The sequence below is a fragment of the Bremia lactucae genome, linkage group LG4 (genome assembly GCF_004359215.1).
Source record: "Bremia lactucae strain SF5 linkage group LG4, whole genome shotgun sequence".
In the NCBI taxonomy this organism is placed as follows: domain Eukaryota; phylum Oomycota; class Peronosporomycetes; order Peronosporales; family Peronosporaceae; genus Bremia; species Bremia lactucae.
In genome coordinates this window covers 1734070-1747897 of record NC_090613.1, presented here as the reverse complement: position 1 = coordinate 1747897, position 13828 = coordinate 1734070, and the positions used below count along the sequence as shown (strand labels likewise).

Sequence of the window (13828 nt, the reverse complement as noted above, 5' to 3'; positions counted from 1 at the left end):
TCAACGTCTTCCGACTGTGATTGCGTTATCACAGTCGGGTCCTCTACGGTCGACTCTCTACTCGATCTAGGATCATCGTGTTGTCCATTTTGGACAACCGGTATCTTCCTTGAATGTTGCCCGCTAGGTGTACATTCATGTCTCGATCCACTCGACTTATTCGAGTGGTGTACCTTCGGCGCTGCGTTCATTCGCACAGCCGCCGGCAGTTGACTTCACAGGGTGATTAGTAATCTCACTGTGATCTTGTGCAGTCGTAGTAACGACTGTACCACAAGTGAGGCCGTCGCACTCACTCGTAGTACATCCACACGCTTGTGGGCGCTCGAAGACGTTCATGAGATGGCCATCTGATGAACAAGTGGCAGGCATCTTTACGGATCGATGCTGCCAGCTGATTCTTGACTCATATTTTCTGAGCCAAGGTAAACCTAGGATAACATCAAATTTGTCATAAAAATCCAGTACGATGAAATTATCATCGTACTGTAGATCTTTTATCGTGTAGTGAAATTTCACTACGCGTTTCATTACTGTTATCGATGCGCCTGTCGCTAGACGCACCGTCATCCTCGTTGGAGGGATGTCGCGCTCAACATATTTGAGCCTACGACCCTCTAGATACTGGCGACGAATAAAGTTATTCGACGCTCCACAGTCCACTAGGGCTCTAAGTGACAAATCATTTGCCACTTTTAATTTCAAGGTAATGAGGGATACCTCATCACCAGGTGCAGAGGCACATAATGATTGTGTGTCTGGAGCAACTTTAGTCAAGAAATTTGCAAATTCTCTAGAGGTTGCTGGATCAGTAGGGTGTTGCGCCCCTACTGACCCCGACCGTTTTTTTGGCGGTCCGCATCGCTGTTGCGATTTCGCAACAACGTCGAACCCCCGACCGTTGCCCTTTTTGGTATTCGGTTCATAATTACGTTCAGTACCTCTCGGTACTGGGCGTGGGGTACTGTACTCATGAGCGTAGTGTCCTAACTTTTGACAGCGATTGCATTTTTGCAATCGCTTACTGTTCGAAAAACGAGGATTCTCGCTTTCAACGTAATAGAGGTCCATCGGTTCTGGACCTCCCAGCTCGTGTCGTCTTGGAAGACGATACGATGACGAAATAGCTTGAGCCTGTCTCAAGCTAAAGTTCTCCTGTTCCGCGACGGATATTGCTTCTTCAAGCGTATCCAGTTCCAAGCGGAACAGGTGGGTCTTTACCGGATAATCTGTAACACCTTGCATGAACACCGTAATCAACGTGTTTTTATGAACTGTGTAGTTTGTGATACAACTCGCTAAGAGTCGTATGTGCTGGGCATAAGCGTGAACATCACGCTTGCCTTGCTTGAGTTTCAGAAGCTCTGATCGAGCTCTGAACTCAACCCTAGGCGGCTCAAACGTCTGTTTGAGCCGGTCTTGAAAATCCTCTAGCGACCCAAAGACATATGGGTCGCGCAACTTAAGGCCTAGTGCCCAAGTTTTGGCAAGACCTTCCAAATTTGACTGAGCATATGCCACTTGCATTTGCTCGTCGACGATGTGGCGAGCCCTTATGGCATTGTCCAACTCGACAAACCATCTTGAGAGGGAGTCTTCTTCGACTCCCCTATACTTAGAGATGTCAATCTTTAAGGTTTCCGGACGACGCGTGTGCGTCATCCCAGGTACAGGGGTCTGTACCTGCTGTAACCTCAACAGTTCTGCCTGTTAAGAGCCTTGCTGATTAAGCAAGGCTACCTTTCTCCTTCGCCTCGTCAAGTTCATGTTATATGAACTTGGCGATGGCTGAATAGAGGGCATCTCTGTCCAAATCGGAAAGCATGGCCAAGATGGCATCCTTCCTTACGGCCGAACTCATTCGTTCGACCGCACTCCTTTCTATGTCACTTGGAAAGGAGTAACTATCACGCGAAAAGTGATGCACAATTCCATCATCTAATATGTCCATGTTAGATGATGGAACTGTGGTCCTTGGATGGACTACAAAATGCTACCAGGTGCAACGGGGCACTACAACTTGTACTGCTTCAGGACAAGTCCATTTCGCACTGCCTCAGTGCGAGTGGTGCCTCACGTCACTTCACGTACACTAGTACGTGCAGAGGAAGTCTTCTCTTTTAAACACCTAATTCAAAGAGGATAATAGTAAAATTGTATTTAATAAAATTAAGTTCTTCTGTTTCTATTCATTTAAACACTAACTTAATTATAAACTAATACAAAACATGTAAATAAGTCTTATCTGTCTCTCCCTTTGCGCGCGTCCAGCGCTGACTGGACCACGGAGAAAGTAGATATAATGGTATATATCTACCAATGGATAAGCTTTTAGAATATCACCATTTAAAGTAATATTCGCCAAATATTAAAACCCTTTTAGATAATATACTAATTAACAACTTTTAAGTGGTAGTTTCATGTAACGATACAGTAGTATAAAAAATTGTGTCATGAGCACTGAGTCCTCTTGAAGAAAATAATGAATTGGTAGCATGCTATTTTTCAATAATCTTATCTATATCCAGAAAATCGTCCACGTCCAACACTGTGTAGGCCGGGTATGTGGCGATATCGAATCAATTTTGGGTGTAAGTTGGGGTGTGTGGCTATACCGAAAAGGTGTGTGTGTGGGCATACCCTAAATTTGTATTTCTTTATTAATTTCCTCTAATAGGAAATAATATTTATGTAAGGTAACCCCGTTTTAACATTTAGTGCTAAATAACAATTAAAGCATACAGTTTAGTGACTAGATAAATCCTAGTACCATTCTTGTCAAAATGGAGTTAAATGTATCGTGCGTCAATCACGCAGCGCTTGTTAATAGCTACTACTTAAGAATATTATTTCTCCGAGTATCCTCATTCAGACTTCCATTAAAAGCGCTCAGCAAATCATCTGCAGCTGCAGTGCGTCGTCAGCGAAAGACAGTAGCTCGGAGGCGAGCTGAACAACTCAAGGAGCTGATAGCACAAGGTAAATTTGTTCCACTTAGTTTTAAAGTTCGAACGGCTTTGCGTAATGCATACGATCGCTTCAGTGGCGAACGTTTCGAGTCGGAAAACTTTTTGCCGAGTTATCAGGATGGTTGCTGTGGGACTGATGCTCTACAAGACGTGTTGAATACGCTGCGAGAGTTTCCGAGAGCCGAAAACCTTAACGATGGCAACGTCCATCGCAATTTAATGAACTGCCTTCAAGTTGCTGAGGTCAATGGCAACAAATATATATTACCAGCCGGGTCAGTTTTTGCACGGCGCGATGTAAGAGCGATCCATGAAGTAGCTCTTGGTAAGCACAAACTGATTGTTATTGATCCGCCGTGGCACAATAAAAGTGTTTCTCGTGGAAATCAGTACGTCACATTTGATCACACTGATCTTTTGAGGATCAATGTCCCTCACATTGCAGACCTCGATGAGTGCATTCTCGCGGTCTGGGTCACGAATCGGCCGCGATACAAGGCGTATCTTCAAGAAAAAGTACTGCCGTCGTGGGGTTTTACTTTCCACGCATATTGGTATTGGCTGAAGCTGAGCAAGAGCGGTGAGTTGCTTAGTCCACTCGACTCAACACACCGCCTTCCTGTTGAAACTCTAGTTGTTGCCTACCGCTCCAGAAATGAGGAAATTGGGCAACGACTGCGCCAGCAACTTGGTGAGCAAATGCGAATTGTACTAAGCGTTCCCCTCCGCCATTCATGGAAACCGCCAATGAACTGCTTCTTTGATGAAAGCATTGGTAGCCAAATAGAGCTTTTTGCTCGTGAACTGCGACCGTACTGGACTAGCGTAGGTTACGAGGTACACCTGTTCAGGTTTTGATTACTAGCTCATTGGTCTGACGATTTTATGCAATGATAGGTGCTTAAGTTCCAAGATGTCGACTTGTTTCAGTCGGCGACAAGCGTAGTAAGAGCCACGAAAATAATTCCTAGCTTCGATGCTTAATCGCAGCAAAATTTACTCTTACAATGTTGCTGCATTTGCATGTGAACGAACTAGAGGAAAATATGTTTGCAAAGTGACTTTGGTATGCTCAACAACATTTCTGTTGCCGCCTCCTTTTTAAAGAGAAGGGCTTGCACATCGATGCGTCTACCTGCTCTATTGTTGTTCCAAAGATTCGGCTTCTACTGCTCACGGAAAGAGCGGCGAGAATTTGACACTTTGGTTAGCGCCAAGAACATGAATGAAATCAATACGATCTAAGGCTCAGATAATGAGATTCCACTATATGTTATCTTCAGTCGGAACGGACACTACATCCACACCGCATTTCAGATGTCCCTATAGCATTCATCACTGCCTTCACTGAACAATACACTACTTAGTTAGGCTGTCTCAGAGATCTTGGTGATTAAAATTTGTCGTCACAATGCCCAAAGGCATATCAAGAGTAGCAAATATAAATGGAACATCATCGACAGATAATAATATATCAGTAGCTAAGTGTCTCATCATACAAATGCCTCGTATGTTCTTCACATTTGAAGTAAAAGTCGCCTCAACGCACGGCAGAACGCAATGCACCAAGTGGACCCTCTCCTCAGACTCGTCATCTTTTGTGTAATCACTTGAGACAATTTACGTGATGCCAATTACTTCGAGTACGAAGTGGGTAAATGTCAAAATAAGAATGACAGGTAACCGAATGTAGGCCATTCGTAAAAAGATTGGTCACCATTAAATTACGTATAATAACGTAATTACGCTTAACTTCTTTTTGACAAATATTGAGAGCGGAATTGGCAAAGGAAAAAGCAGTTTGACAAATGCGGAGCGCTAATAAATATGCTAGCGTAAATGTATAATGATATTAGTATGCAGCGACGCAGCGACGCAGCATCCATCAAAATGAATTCGTCTGCTGGAATGGTTCAAACGCATAAAATATTTGACACAATAAGTGCGAGTACGCAGCAATGTGTCGAGAGTGTTTTCGATTGCTGCCTCAGTCTTTGGTAAAGTTTGCAGAAATTTCTCGTGAAACTGCTAATAGTCCTAAGAGCTCAACAACCAACAATTCGAGCTGGCCAAAAGCAGTTTGCTTTTACAAATCAACGCCGCCATTTATTTTTCGTATAGGCGGAGGCACCAAAATCTGGGTCAGGCTCTTATACTTTTTGGGCTGCTAGAGGATACGCGACCGTAGTCTTTCCTTCAGAAAATAATCATGTCGTTACATCTCCACACAATAGTACTATTGCGCTTGAAGAGCTCACAAAGTGCGAGGCGATTTTAAATCTGTGCGTGAAGGTGAACACCTGAAGAATTCGTCTCATGTTCGGACAATAACAATGTCCGATAATTCTTTTACACATAAAAACCTTTGCAATTAAATTTATAGTGGCAAGTTGAAGGAGTGCGAGCCATTCTAATAAAAGAAAGAAACGCAAACGTTAGTGGACACAAGCTAAAGAAGGAGAGCTTGGCTGCTGCTTCTAGCATGAAAACTTTGAGCGCATTTTGACATATTTACATATAATAACATAGTGGCACGATTGCAAACAAAACCTCACGAGCTTAATGCGCTTTCAAGCGCGCTAAATGAAACAACAACGAACATGGTACTTTTTCTGAAACTTCAGTATTTGTTTTCAAGTATGAACGGTATGCAGCATGTACTAAGTCTCACATATCTATTGGGAGGCGTTCGCGGATTCGCCAAAACTAATGAGAGGCAATTAAGCCATTCATAATTTAGCAAAAAGCGTCTTTTCATTCTGCGATCAAATTCTTCGTGAGAGATGCAATGATCACTATTGGTTTACAACGAATATGTGCTTAATATAAATAAAGTTTTACTAGCAGATGACCGGCACCTCTCTGCTTGCAATCTACCGTGGCGTTTGGAAGGCTGCCATGCCTCTCGTGTCCTGGTGCGTGCAGAGAAAAGACGCAAAAAAGCTTGTACCGGTTGCTGTGACCTCCGAACGCTTTGGCCACAGTGATCCACCAGGTTAAAGCCAAAATACAAAAAAATCCATCAAGTTATGACAACTTTTACGTACTGCAGCATATTGGCGTAAGAGCACGAAATTATCGGGCTGCAAAGATAATAGCTTGATCGTATGGATCCACGGCGCCTCACTTGGGGAGTGTCTGTCAGGATTGCCACTTGTAGATTTGGCTCTAAGCCACAGGTTTGGTAAAATAGTACCCTTTTCGACAAATAAGAAGATTCGGGTGGTAATGTCTACGGCTACAATTGCGGCACGTCAAGTTATAACGGAACGCTTAAAGGATGTGCGTGTCAGATGGTGTTTGCACCCGAATGGTTATTAAACGTTAATGTTTCAAATAAATTACAGAACGAAAGTGCTGCTTGTATTTTGGCACCACTCGACCACCCGCAATGTGTCCAAAATTTTTATGATGCCTGGCAACCAGAGTACGTCGGTCTCCGTCATTTATGGGTATGCCTCATCGGCCTCTTCTATCTTGCGATTTTAAAGTGTAGGAATCTGGATTGAGTCGGAGATATGGCCAACGCTCATTTCGGAAGCTGCGCAGCGAGGTATTCGTATCGGTCTCGTTAATGGTCGGATGTCAGCTCAATCGTTCCGTTTGTGGCAACTGCCGGGGCTGCGGAAATTTTCGAAAAGTATAGTAGGATTGTTTACGCTAGTGATTTGCCAAGACGAGCACGTAATTTTTGTCCTGCACCATAATCCTTTCATTGTGTTTCACATATCTTCTGCTTATTAGAATCGGAGACGTTTCGAACTTCTTGGAGCGCAAAATGCTTTTGTGGCACTGAATCTCAAGCTTGGTACGAGTCCTTCGGCGGTTGGGTATCTTCGCTGATATTATATTTCTTCTGCTTTATGCGTATAGCATCCATAAGATTAAACTCTAACGCAAATAAGGCTAATGCATTACGATCCGCGATCGGCTCTCGACCGGCATGGGTTGCAGCTAGCACCCACACCAATGAGGAAGTTATGATGACTGAAGTCCATTTTGAGCTAAGCAAACGTCTTCCGAAAGATCAGCATTTACTTACGCTTATCATTCCGCGCCACCCACATCGAACATCCGTTATAATCAAACAGTTGTATCAAAAGGTAGAAGCTTGCGTTTAATCTCGCTTACTAATAGTTCTTAATTATAGCGGATTCTTTCTGGCAGTTCCCTGAAATCTCAATTGGCTTGCGTTCCCGCGATGGACTACCAACAAACGGCGCAGACGTTTTCATTGTCGACACAATGGTTTAATACTCTTAAGAATGCTGAGCATACGGTGAATAGCTTCTAAATTTTGGATTGATACAGGATGAAACAAGCCTAATTTACGACTGCATTTCGACTGCCGTGATTGGAGGTAGGCTTTTCGTAGATTTTAAGACTTCGTGTAATCATTGCTTCGCTGTAGGTTCTTTTATTGAGCGCGGCGGGCATAATCCTATAGAACCTCTACGAGCAGGGTAGGCGTTGTTGTACTTTGTCTTGACAAATGTCTTATTGATTGGGCCAATCAGTTGCTACGTGCTAACAGGCCCTCACATGGAAAATTTTGAGACTCTTATTTATCAATTAAACCAATGGCTCTCAATTTCGGAAGCGCTTCGGCCTGTGGCGAATTCAAAAGAGCTAGTTGTGGCACTGGCAGATCGTCTAACAAAGCTTCAATATAGTTCCAAAGATTCAACGCCAGCGTGTCCTTCATCAGCGAGGACCCGACAAATGCGAGCAATGGGATGCCTTGCCGAATCGACGATTTCGTTGTACCAACGTCATTTAATAAAGTGGTTAGCTAAGGATGCCCATGTCATGGTCCATAGCGAGAGTATTAAAAAGTAATGAGAAAAGTATTATTTGTCAGCAATAGAAAGAAACAAATTAAGTAGCCGGTGCATGACCAGACATGCCACAGCGATGTAAACAGAAGGTGCTAAGTTGCGTATATTGACCCCGTCCGTTGTCAAGGATTGGCAATTTCGACACGTGGATGCTTAATACGGGCGGTATCGATCCGATCGACCGACCGAACTTCCTTGAGCGCCACCCGCACCGCCTCCCTGGCGATAACCACCCCCGTAGCCATAGCCAGCTGCTGCCCCAGCCTGATTAATTTGGCCTCCCTGAACTCCTTGCTGGCCACCATCTTCACTAAACCCTCCTTCTTCCCCACCTGCACTGCTATCACCATTTACACCGCCAGATCCGGTACCACCAGAACTGTAGCCACCATAGCCTCCATAGCCACCATACCCATAACCACCGCGGCCGCCATAGCCGCCATATCCATAGCCAGCGTAAGACTGTGGGTAGCCTCCGTAACCGCCCGCACCGTATGCGGCAGCTGCACCATAGCCACCACCGTAGCCACTTCCATAGCCGCCGCCGTAACTTCCACCGTAGCCTCCACCGTAGCCACCTCCATAGCCACCATAGCTGGCAGTAGTGGCAGGGCCCCCACCCCCGCCACCTCCCCCACGACCGCCAGCTCGCCAGCCGCCTCCGCGACCTCCACGGCCGCCATTATAGCTACCGGTGCTGCTGCCAGCGCGGGCTTCTTTTGGCTCAGCACGCTTGATCTCTACGGTTTTACCATGAATTTCGTGGCTCTTGCTAATCACCTCGACGACTGAAGACTATACAAGAAAAAGTAATTTTACTTACCAAATAAGCCAGACAACATCATTGACGCACCTCGTCCTCGAACGTAATAAAGCCGAATCCGCGTGAACGTTGCGTGTCGCGGTCAATCATTACTACTGCATCCGTAATTTTGCCAAACTCCTCAAAGTAGTGGCGAAAGTCTTCCTCGGCTACGGTGGGTGCGAGGCCGCCTACAAAGATTTTCTTCTGCTCAGTATAGCCGCCACTACTATTGTTACCACGCCCGCCGCGGAAATCGCTATATTACATCAGGCAGGGACACTAGTTAGATATAAGCTTTCGTAATCGCGCCTCGTTAGCTACAATAAAGTTTAAGCGCCTAAGGCCCCTCCAAGAAGTGGATAGAGAAGGGCTGGATGGCGAAAGCGAGGGTCGAAGCCAGAAGGTGGCGAATAAACGCCATGACATATTGAAGAGTAGTAATGTTTTCTTCTTCTTGTTCTCCTGCTGCTGATTTTGCTTTCATTTTCTTTTGTCTCACTTTCCCTGCCTGCCTTCTTTCCTGCCCTTCTCTGTCTGACTCCCTTCTTTCTTTCTTTCGATAATTGTATACATAGTAATAAACAACTAGCCTCCGTGTCTTCCATTAAGCGACTTGCGATAGTACTAACCTCGGGCCTGGTGCCGTCCGCTCCCTCGGGATCGCCCGTTTCACCTCCACCGACCTGCCGTCCAGCGTGTGTGTCTCTTCCAGCACGCGGTCAATTGCTGCAGCAAGTTTATTTGAAGAATCAGCGTCACTATAGATTTCATTATATGCCGCAGCAGTACTTCATAGTACCTAATGCATCCGCAAATGTCACAAAGCCAAAACCTCGCGGTTGGCCCGTGTACTTGTCCTTCATCAACGCTGCGTCCGTAAGCACGCCGTACTTGCCAAAATGCTGGCGCAGCGTGTCCTCCGTGGTCTCCCACGAAACACCTCCAATAAAAAGTTTGCCAGGTTGTGTGCCGCCACCGGTCTTGTCGTAGCCGAAGAGCTGCTGCTCCATCTGCTGCTGTGGATGCTGCCCGCTGCTCTGCGAGTAATCGCCATAGCCACCTGAAATATCATGCTGATAATGCTGATGATGCTTTTGGTGAAGCTGCTGTTGAGACTGCTGCTGATGTGGCGTTTGTGATTCGTGGTGCGTGTCCAGATCATCCGGATTGCCAGCAAGTGCGCGGATATCTTCGTCGTCCTCAGTCTCGTGGTGCAATGCAGATACTTCAGCAGCTTGAACGCCACCCGCAAGCGTTTGTTGTACGTCCGCTACCTGCTCTTCTTGCTCGTACACGACACCAAGCCCCTCCATCGCGATCGATGGTGCCTGTCAGACTTTTTCGTGAGTGTATGTCTAACCTTGTTTGTTTAGCCCTGCTTCCCTCCATCCGAATATTACATTTATGTCCAAAATAAAATAAAAGAATTTATATAGACCATGTCAATTAACGAGATGGTGAACTGTTTTATAGCTGTTAAAGGTGATAATTGCTAGAAGAGACCAACTAATCCCCTCAAATTAAGTTGTAGAGCTTAAGTCGACACATTCGCCATGCATGTTGATAAGCTCTCGATTGCAACCATCTAAAGTGTCCAATTTAATGACGTACAAGCGTGCTCAGCACAATTTGCTGGAGATGTGAACGCGGTTTTATTGTTGTAAAAAAAAAAAAACGCTGCTGACAAGGCGAACGAACGGAGTAGCTGAAATGTAAGGAATGCATTCGTCCCGATGCTGTAAACATGCATGAAATTGTCGATCACAGGCTGAGCAAAATTATTCTCGATGCCGCTGCCAAATTTGCAAGGTAAATTACAAGCGAAAAATTCTCGTAAAGGTTCTAGCACCTTCGACCAATTCCTAAGCAAGTTTCGCTGAGACGTTTGAGCATCCCATGCGTCAAAACAGGCTTCGTCTACTGTAAATGATAAAGGGCTGAAAAAGGTTGCGTCGTCGCCACGATGGCATGTACCGCTATTCAAATTATTTTTGGAAGCCCGAATAGCCTGGTTACCCAGACTGTGCTTATAAGCTTCTTTTATCATGACCGGATAATTAACTAGAATTGATTACTCGCGTTTTGTTGCGAATGGCCGAGTCAAGGAGGGCACGACAAACGAGAAACAGGCTAAAAGAACGGTCATAAAACTTGGCAACGCTTACGATAGCTTGATTTAGACGACGCTGGAACTATAGCGACGAAATTAAGCGCAGTAGCAACGTGATGTATGGCAATGCAAATTAGTTGAAGCTTGACACGGCACATGCAAGTGTGACCAAACGAGATCAAGGTAAGGCGTCTGTATGCGTTGGTTGTGCTCCATCAAAACAGAACATACACAGCTTAAGGCAGTGATAGAAGAGCAAAATGCGGACTAAATTAAAAGAAGCTTGCAAAATGAAAGCAAAAGAGTAATCAGTGCCCGACGCACAAAGCTCGTATACATCTGTGTTAACAAGTTTGCAATCGAGTGCAACTGGGGCTAATTACGAAGGCTGGGATTCAATACTAATTAAGGCTACAATGCAATGCCGTTGAAGTTTGCACCAGGCCTGCTGAGTATGGCAGGTAGAACATTCACCAGGATTGTTCACTAAAATATGCGGCAACATCACAGTCTAAACACTTTCCATGACGAAGTTCGGCGGGTACGCGCTGCCGCCTTTCATCAGACGAATGGAGTACTCAAGGTGGCGCAACCGGTCAATCAGCCCCTTCATCACGATATTTCTTTCGTACACTTCCTGTAATATCAAGAAAACACTACCACTTTTAGCTCTAGTCTCATTTTACTGCCACGTGCGCCTCACATTGCGCAGCTGATTCCTTCTCGCCTCCAGATTCACTATCGCTTCCTGCCGCATCAACTGATTAAGACGCTACAAAATCTCACAAATGCGCGAATTCTTTTGATCACCTTCTCGCCCTGTTGTGGCTCACTTTTCACCTCAACAGTTTTTACAGCCTCCAATAAGTCGGTACTTATCTTCATATATTGCATCTTAAGTGTTGCAATCTTCGTGTACGTATCCTGTATTTCCTCAAACGGGTACGAAAGAACGACAGCGTGACTCGTTTCACCAGCATTTGTGTGTGCGGCACCTAGCGTGCTCGTGGGTGTCCCGTTCGCGTCAAAATGCATCTCATCAAAGCGCGCCTCGGTCTCGGAAGGAGAAGGAGGGGGCGATCCCGAGGCAGATGCATCGACCGCAAACAGCTTAGAGATTGGTCGTAGCGGTGGCTTCAGGTTCATGTACTTGGTTTCCTCCAGCACATGGTATGCGATGGCTAGCAAATGCGATAGCATTTGCTGTCCATCCTTGTTTTCCATACTGATAAGTGATCTTTACATCTCACTTGAAACTCGTATTCTTAAATAGTATGCATTCTTTACTAGCAAATAAAATTGGGCTTCACTTTCTAATGCCGCCTGTGTAACGGGCTCAAGTTGCCCTAATGACACACAGTCCCCGTTAAGTACACTTGGTGTACTTCAGGGGATGGTCAACTACTTAAATAAAGTAATTAGACCCAGCACTCGGGTGTGGAACACATTTGTGACCGACCCTTGTGTATGTGATGCACAGAAGTGCATTCACATTAGGAGGGATGACGCCTAGTGTAACGGGGCACTGCCGACTTGTACTGCTTCAGTACAAGTCCACTTCGCTTTGCCTCTAAAAACAGCTAAATTATAAACTAACACAAAACATGTAATAAAGTCTTATCTGCCTCTCTCTTCGCGCGCGTCCAGCGCTGACTGAACCGCGGAGAAAGTAGATATAATGGCCTATATCTACCATTGGATAAAGTTTCCGAATATTACTACGTAAAGTAGTATTCTCCAAATAATACCTACCTTTTAGATTATATATTAACTAACAACCTTTAAGTGTAACGGGGTGTATCGTTACATGAAATTAGCACTTAAAGGTTGTTTATTATTATATTATTTAAAAGGTTGATACTATTTGGAGAATACTACTTTACGTAGTAATATTCGGAAACCTTATCCATTGGTAGATATAGGCCATTATATTTACTTTCTCCGCGGTTCAGTCAGCGCTGGACGCGCGCAAAGAGAACGACAAATAAGACTTTTATTATATGTTTCGTATTAGTTTTTAACTAAGTTAGTAATAAGTATATAGATAAGAAGAACTTAATTATATTAATACTGTTTTTAATTAACCCTCTTTAAAATAAGTGTTCTAAAGAGAGTTTTCCTCTGCACATACTACTGAACGTGAAGTGACGTGATGAATCACTCGCACTGAGGCAGTGCAAAGTGGACTTGTACTGAAGCAGTACAAGTCAGTAGTGCCCCGTTACACCTGGTAGCACTTTGTAGTCCGTCCAAGGACGACAGTTCCATCATCTAACATGGACATGTTAAATGATAATGGAAATGTGCATCACTTTTCGCGTGATAGCTACTCCTTTCTAAGTGACACAGAAAGGAGTGCGGTCGAACGAATGAGTTCGACCGTAGGGAAGAATGCCATCTTGGCCATGCTGTCCGATTTGAACAGAGATGCCCTCTATTCAGCCATCGTCAAGTTCATACAACATGAACTTGACGAGGCGAAGGAGAAAGGTAGCCTTGCTCAATAAGCAAGGCTCTCAACAGACAGAACTGTTGAGGTTACAGCAGGTACAAACCCCTATACCTACACGCGTCGTCCGAAAAACTTAAAGATTGACATCTCTAAGTATAGGGGAGTCGAAGAAGACTCCCTCTCAAGATGGTTTGTCGAGTTGGACAATGCCATAAGGGCTCGTCACATCGTCGACGAGCAAATGCAAGTCGCTTTTGCTCAGTTAAATTTGGCAGGTCGTGCCAAAACTTGGGCACTAGGCCGTAAGTTGCGCGACCCATATGTCTTTGGGTCGCTAGAGGCTTTTAAAGACCGGCTCAAACAAACGTTTGAACCGCCTAGGGCTGAGTTCGGAGCTCTATCAGAGCTTCTGAAACTTAAGCAAGGCAAGCGTGATGTTCACGCTTATGCCCAGCACATACGACTCTTAGCGAGTTGTATCACGAACAATCCAGTTCATGAACACACGTTGATTACGGTGTTCATGCAAGGTCTTACGGATGGTCCCGTAAAGACCCACCTGTTCCGCTTGGAACTGGATACGCTTGAAGAAGCAATATCCGTTGCGGAACAGGAGGACTTTAGCTTGAGACAGGCTCAAGCTAGTTCGTCATC

The 13828-nt window shown here is 45.0% G+C and overlaps 4 protein-coding genes across 4 annotated transcripts; 2 read left to right on the top strand and 2 right to left on the bottom strand.

The window, feature by feature from the left end:
- Window positions 1-2783: 2783 nt before the first annotated feature.
- CCR75_006519 (uncharacterized protein) lies at window positions 2784-4214 on the top strand (the record flags this gene model as incomplete). The annotated part of the gene is made up of 3 exons (XM_067964589.1): window positions 2784-3806; window positions 3867-3914; window positions 4077-4214. 3 exons carry the CDS (start codon window positions 2784-2786, stop codon window positions 4212-4214), a joined length of 1209 nt encoding a protein of 402 aa, XP_067820016.1.
- A 1561-nt stretch (window positions 4215-5775) lies between these two features.
- Window positions 5776-8449, top strand: CCR75_006520 (uncharacterized protein). The gene is made up of 9 exons (XM_067964590.1): window positions 5776-6251; window positions 6317-6396; window positions 6466-6653; window positions 6714-6777; window positions 6843-7072; window positions 7120-7248; window positions 7281-7329; window positions 7381-7432; window positions 7487-8449. Exons 2-9 carry the CDS (start codon window positions 6378-6380, stop codon window positions 7806-7808), a joined length of 1053 nt encoding a protein of 350 aa, XP_067819990.1. The 5' UTR covers window positions 5776-6251; window positions 6317-6377; the 3' UTR covers window positions 7809-8449.
- Window positions 7961-9936, bottom strand: CCR75_006521 (uncharacterized protein; the record flags this gene model as incomplete). Its single annotated transcript, XM_067964591.1, has 4 exons — window positions 9412-9936; window positions 9242-9338; window positions 8661-8868; window positions 7961-8602 (listed from the first exon to the last, which is right to left on the bottom strand). Exons 1-4 carry the CDS (start codon window positions 9923-9925, stop codon window positions 7961-7963), a joined length of 1461 nt encoding a protein of 486 aa, XP_067819991.1. The 5' UTR covers window positions 9926-9936.
- Window positions 9937-10763: 827 nt separating this feature from the next.
- On the bottom strand, window positions 10764-11965 carry CCR75_006522 (uncharacterized protein). Its single transcript, XM_067964592.1, has 3 exons — window positions 11533-11965; window positions 11426-11494; window positions 10764-11359 (listed from the first exon to the last, which is right to left on the bottom strand). Exons 1-3 carry the CDS (start codon window positions 11944-11946, stop codon window positions 11234-11236), a joined length of 609 nt encoding a protein of 202 aa, XP_067819988.1. The 5' UTR covers window positions 11947-11965; the 3' UTR covers window positions 10764-11233.
- Window positions 11966-13828: the final 1863 nt, after the last annotated feature.

Coding starts and splice junctions, on each gene's coding strand:
- CCR75_006520 (XM_067964590.1), top strand. Junction 6,654..6,713: donor TGATTTGCCAAGACGAGCAC/GTAATTTTTGTC, acceptor TCTGCTTATTAG/AATCGGAGACGTTTCGAACT. Junction 7,249..7,280: donor TTAAGAATGCTGAGCATACG/GTGAATAGCTTC, acceptor GGATTGATACAG/GATGAAACAAGCCTAATTTA.
- CCR75_006522 (XM_067964592.1), bottom strand. CDS start 11,946: ATGGAAAACAAGGATGGACAGCAAATGCTATCGCATTTGCTAGCCATC. Junction 11,495..11,532: donor AGCCACAACAGGGCGAGAAG/GTGATCAAAAGA, acceptor GAGATTTTGTAG/CGTCTTAATCAGTTGATGCG. Junction 11,360..11,425: donor GAAGGAATCAGCTGCGCAAT/GTGAGGCGCACG, acceptor TTGATATTACAG/GAAGTGTACGAAAGAAATAT.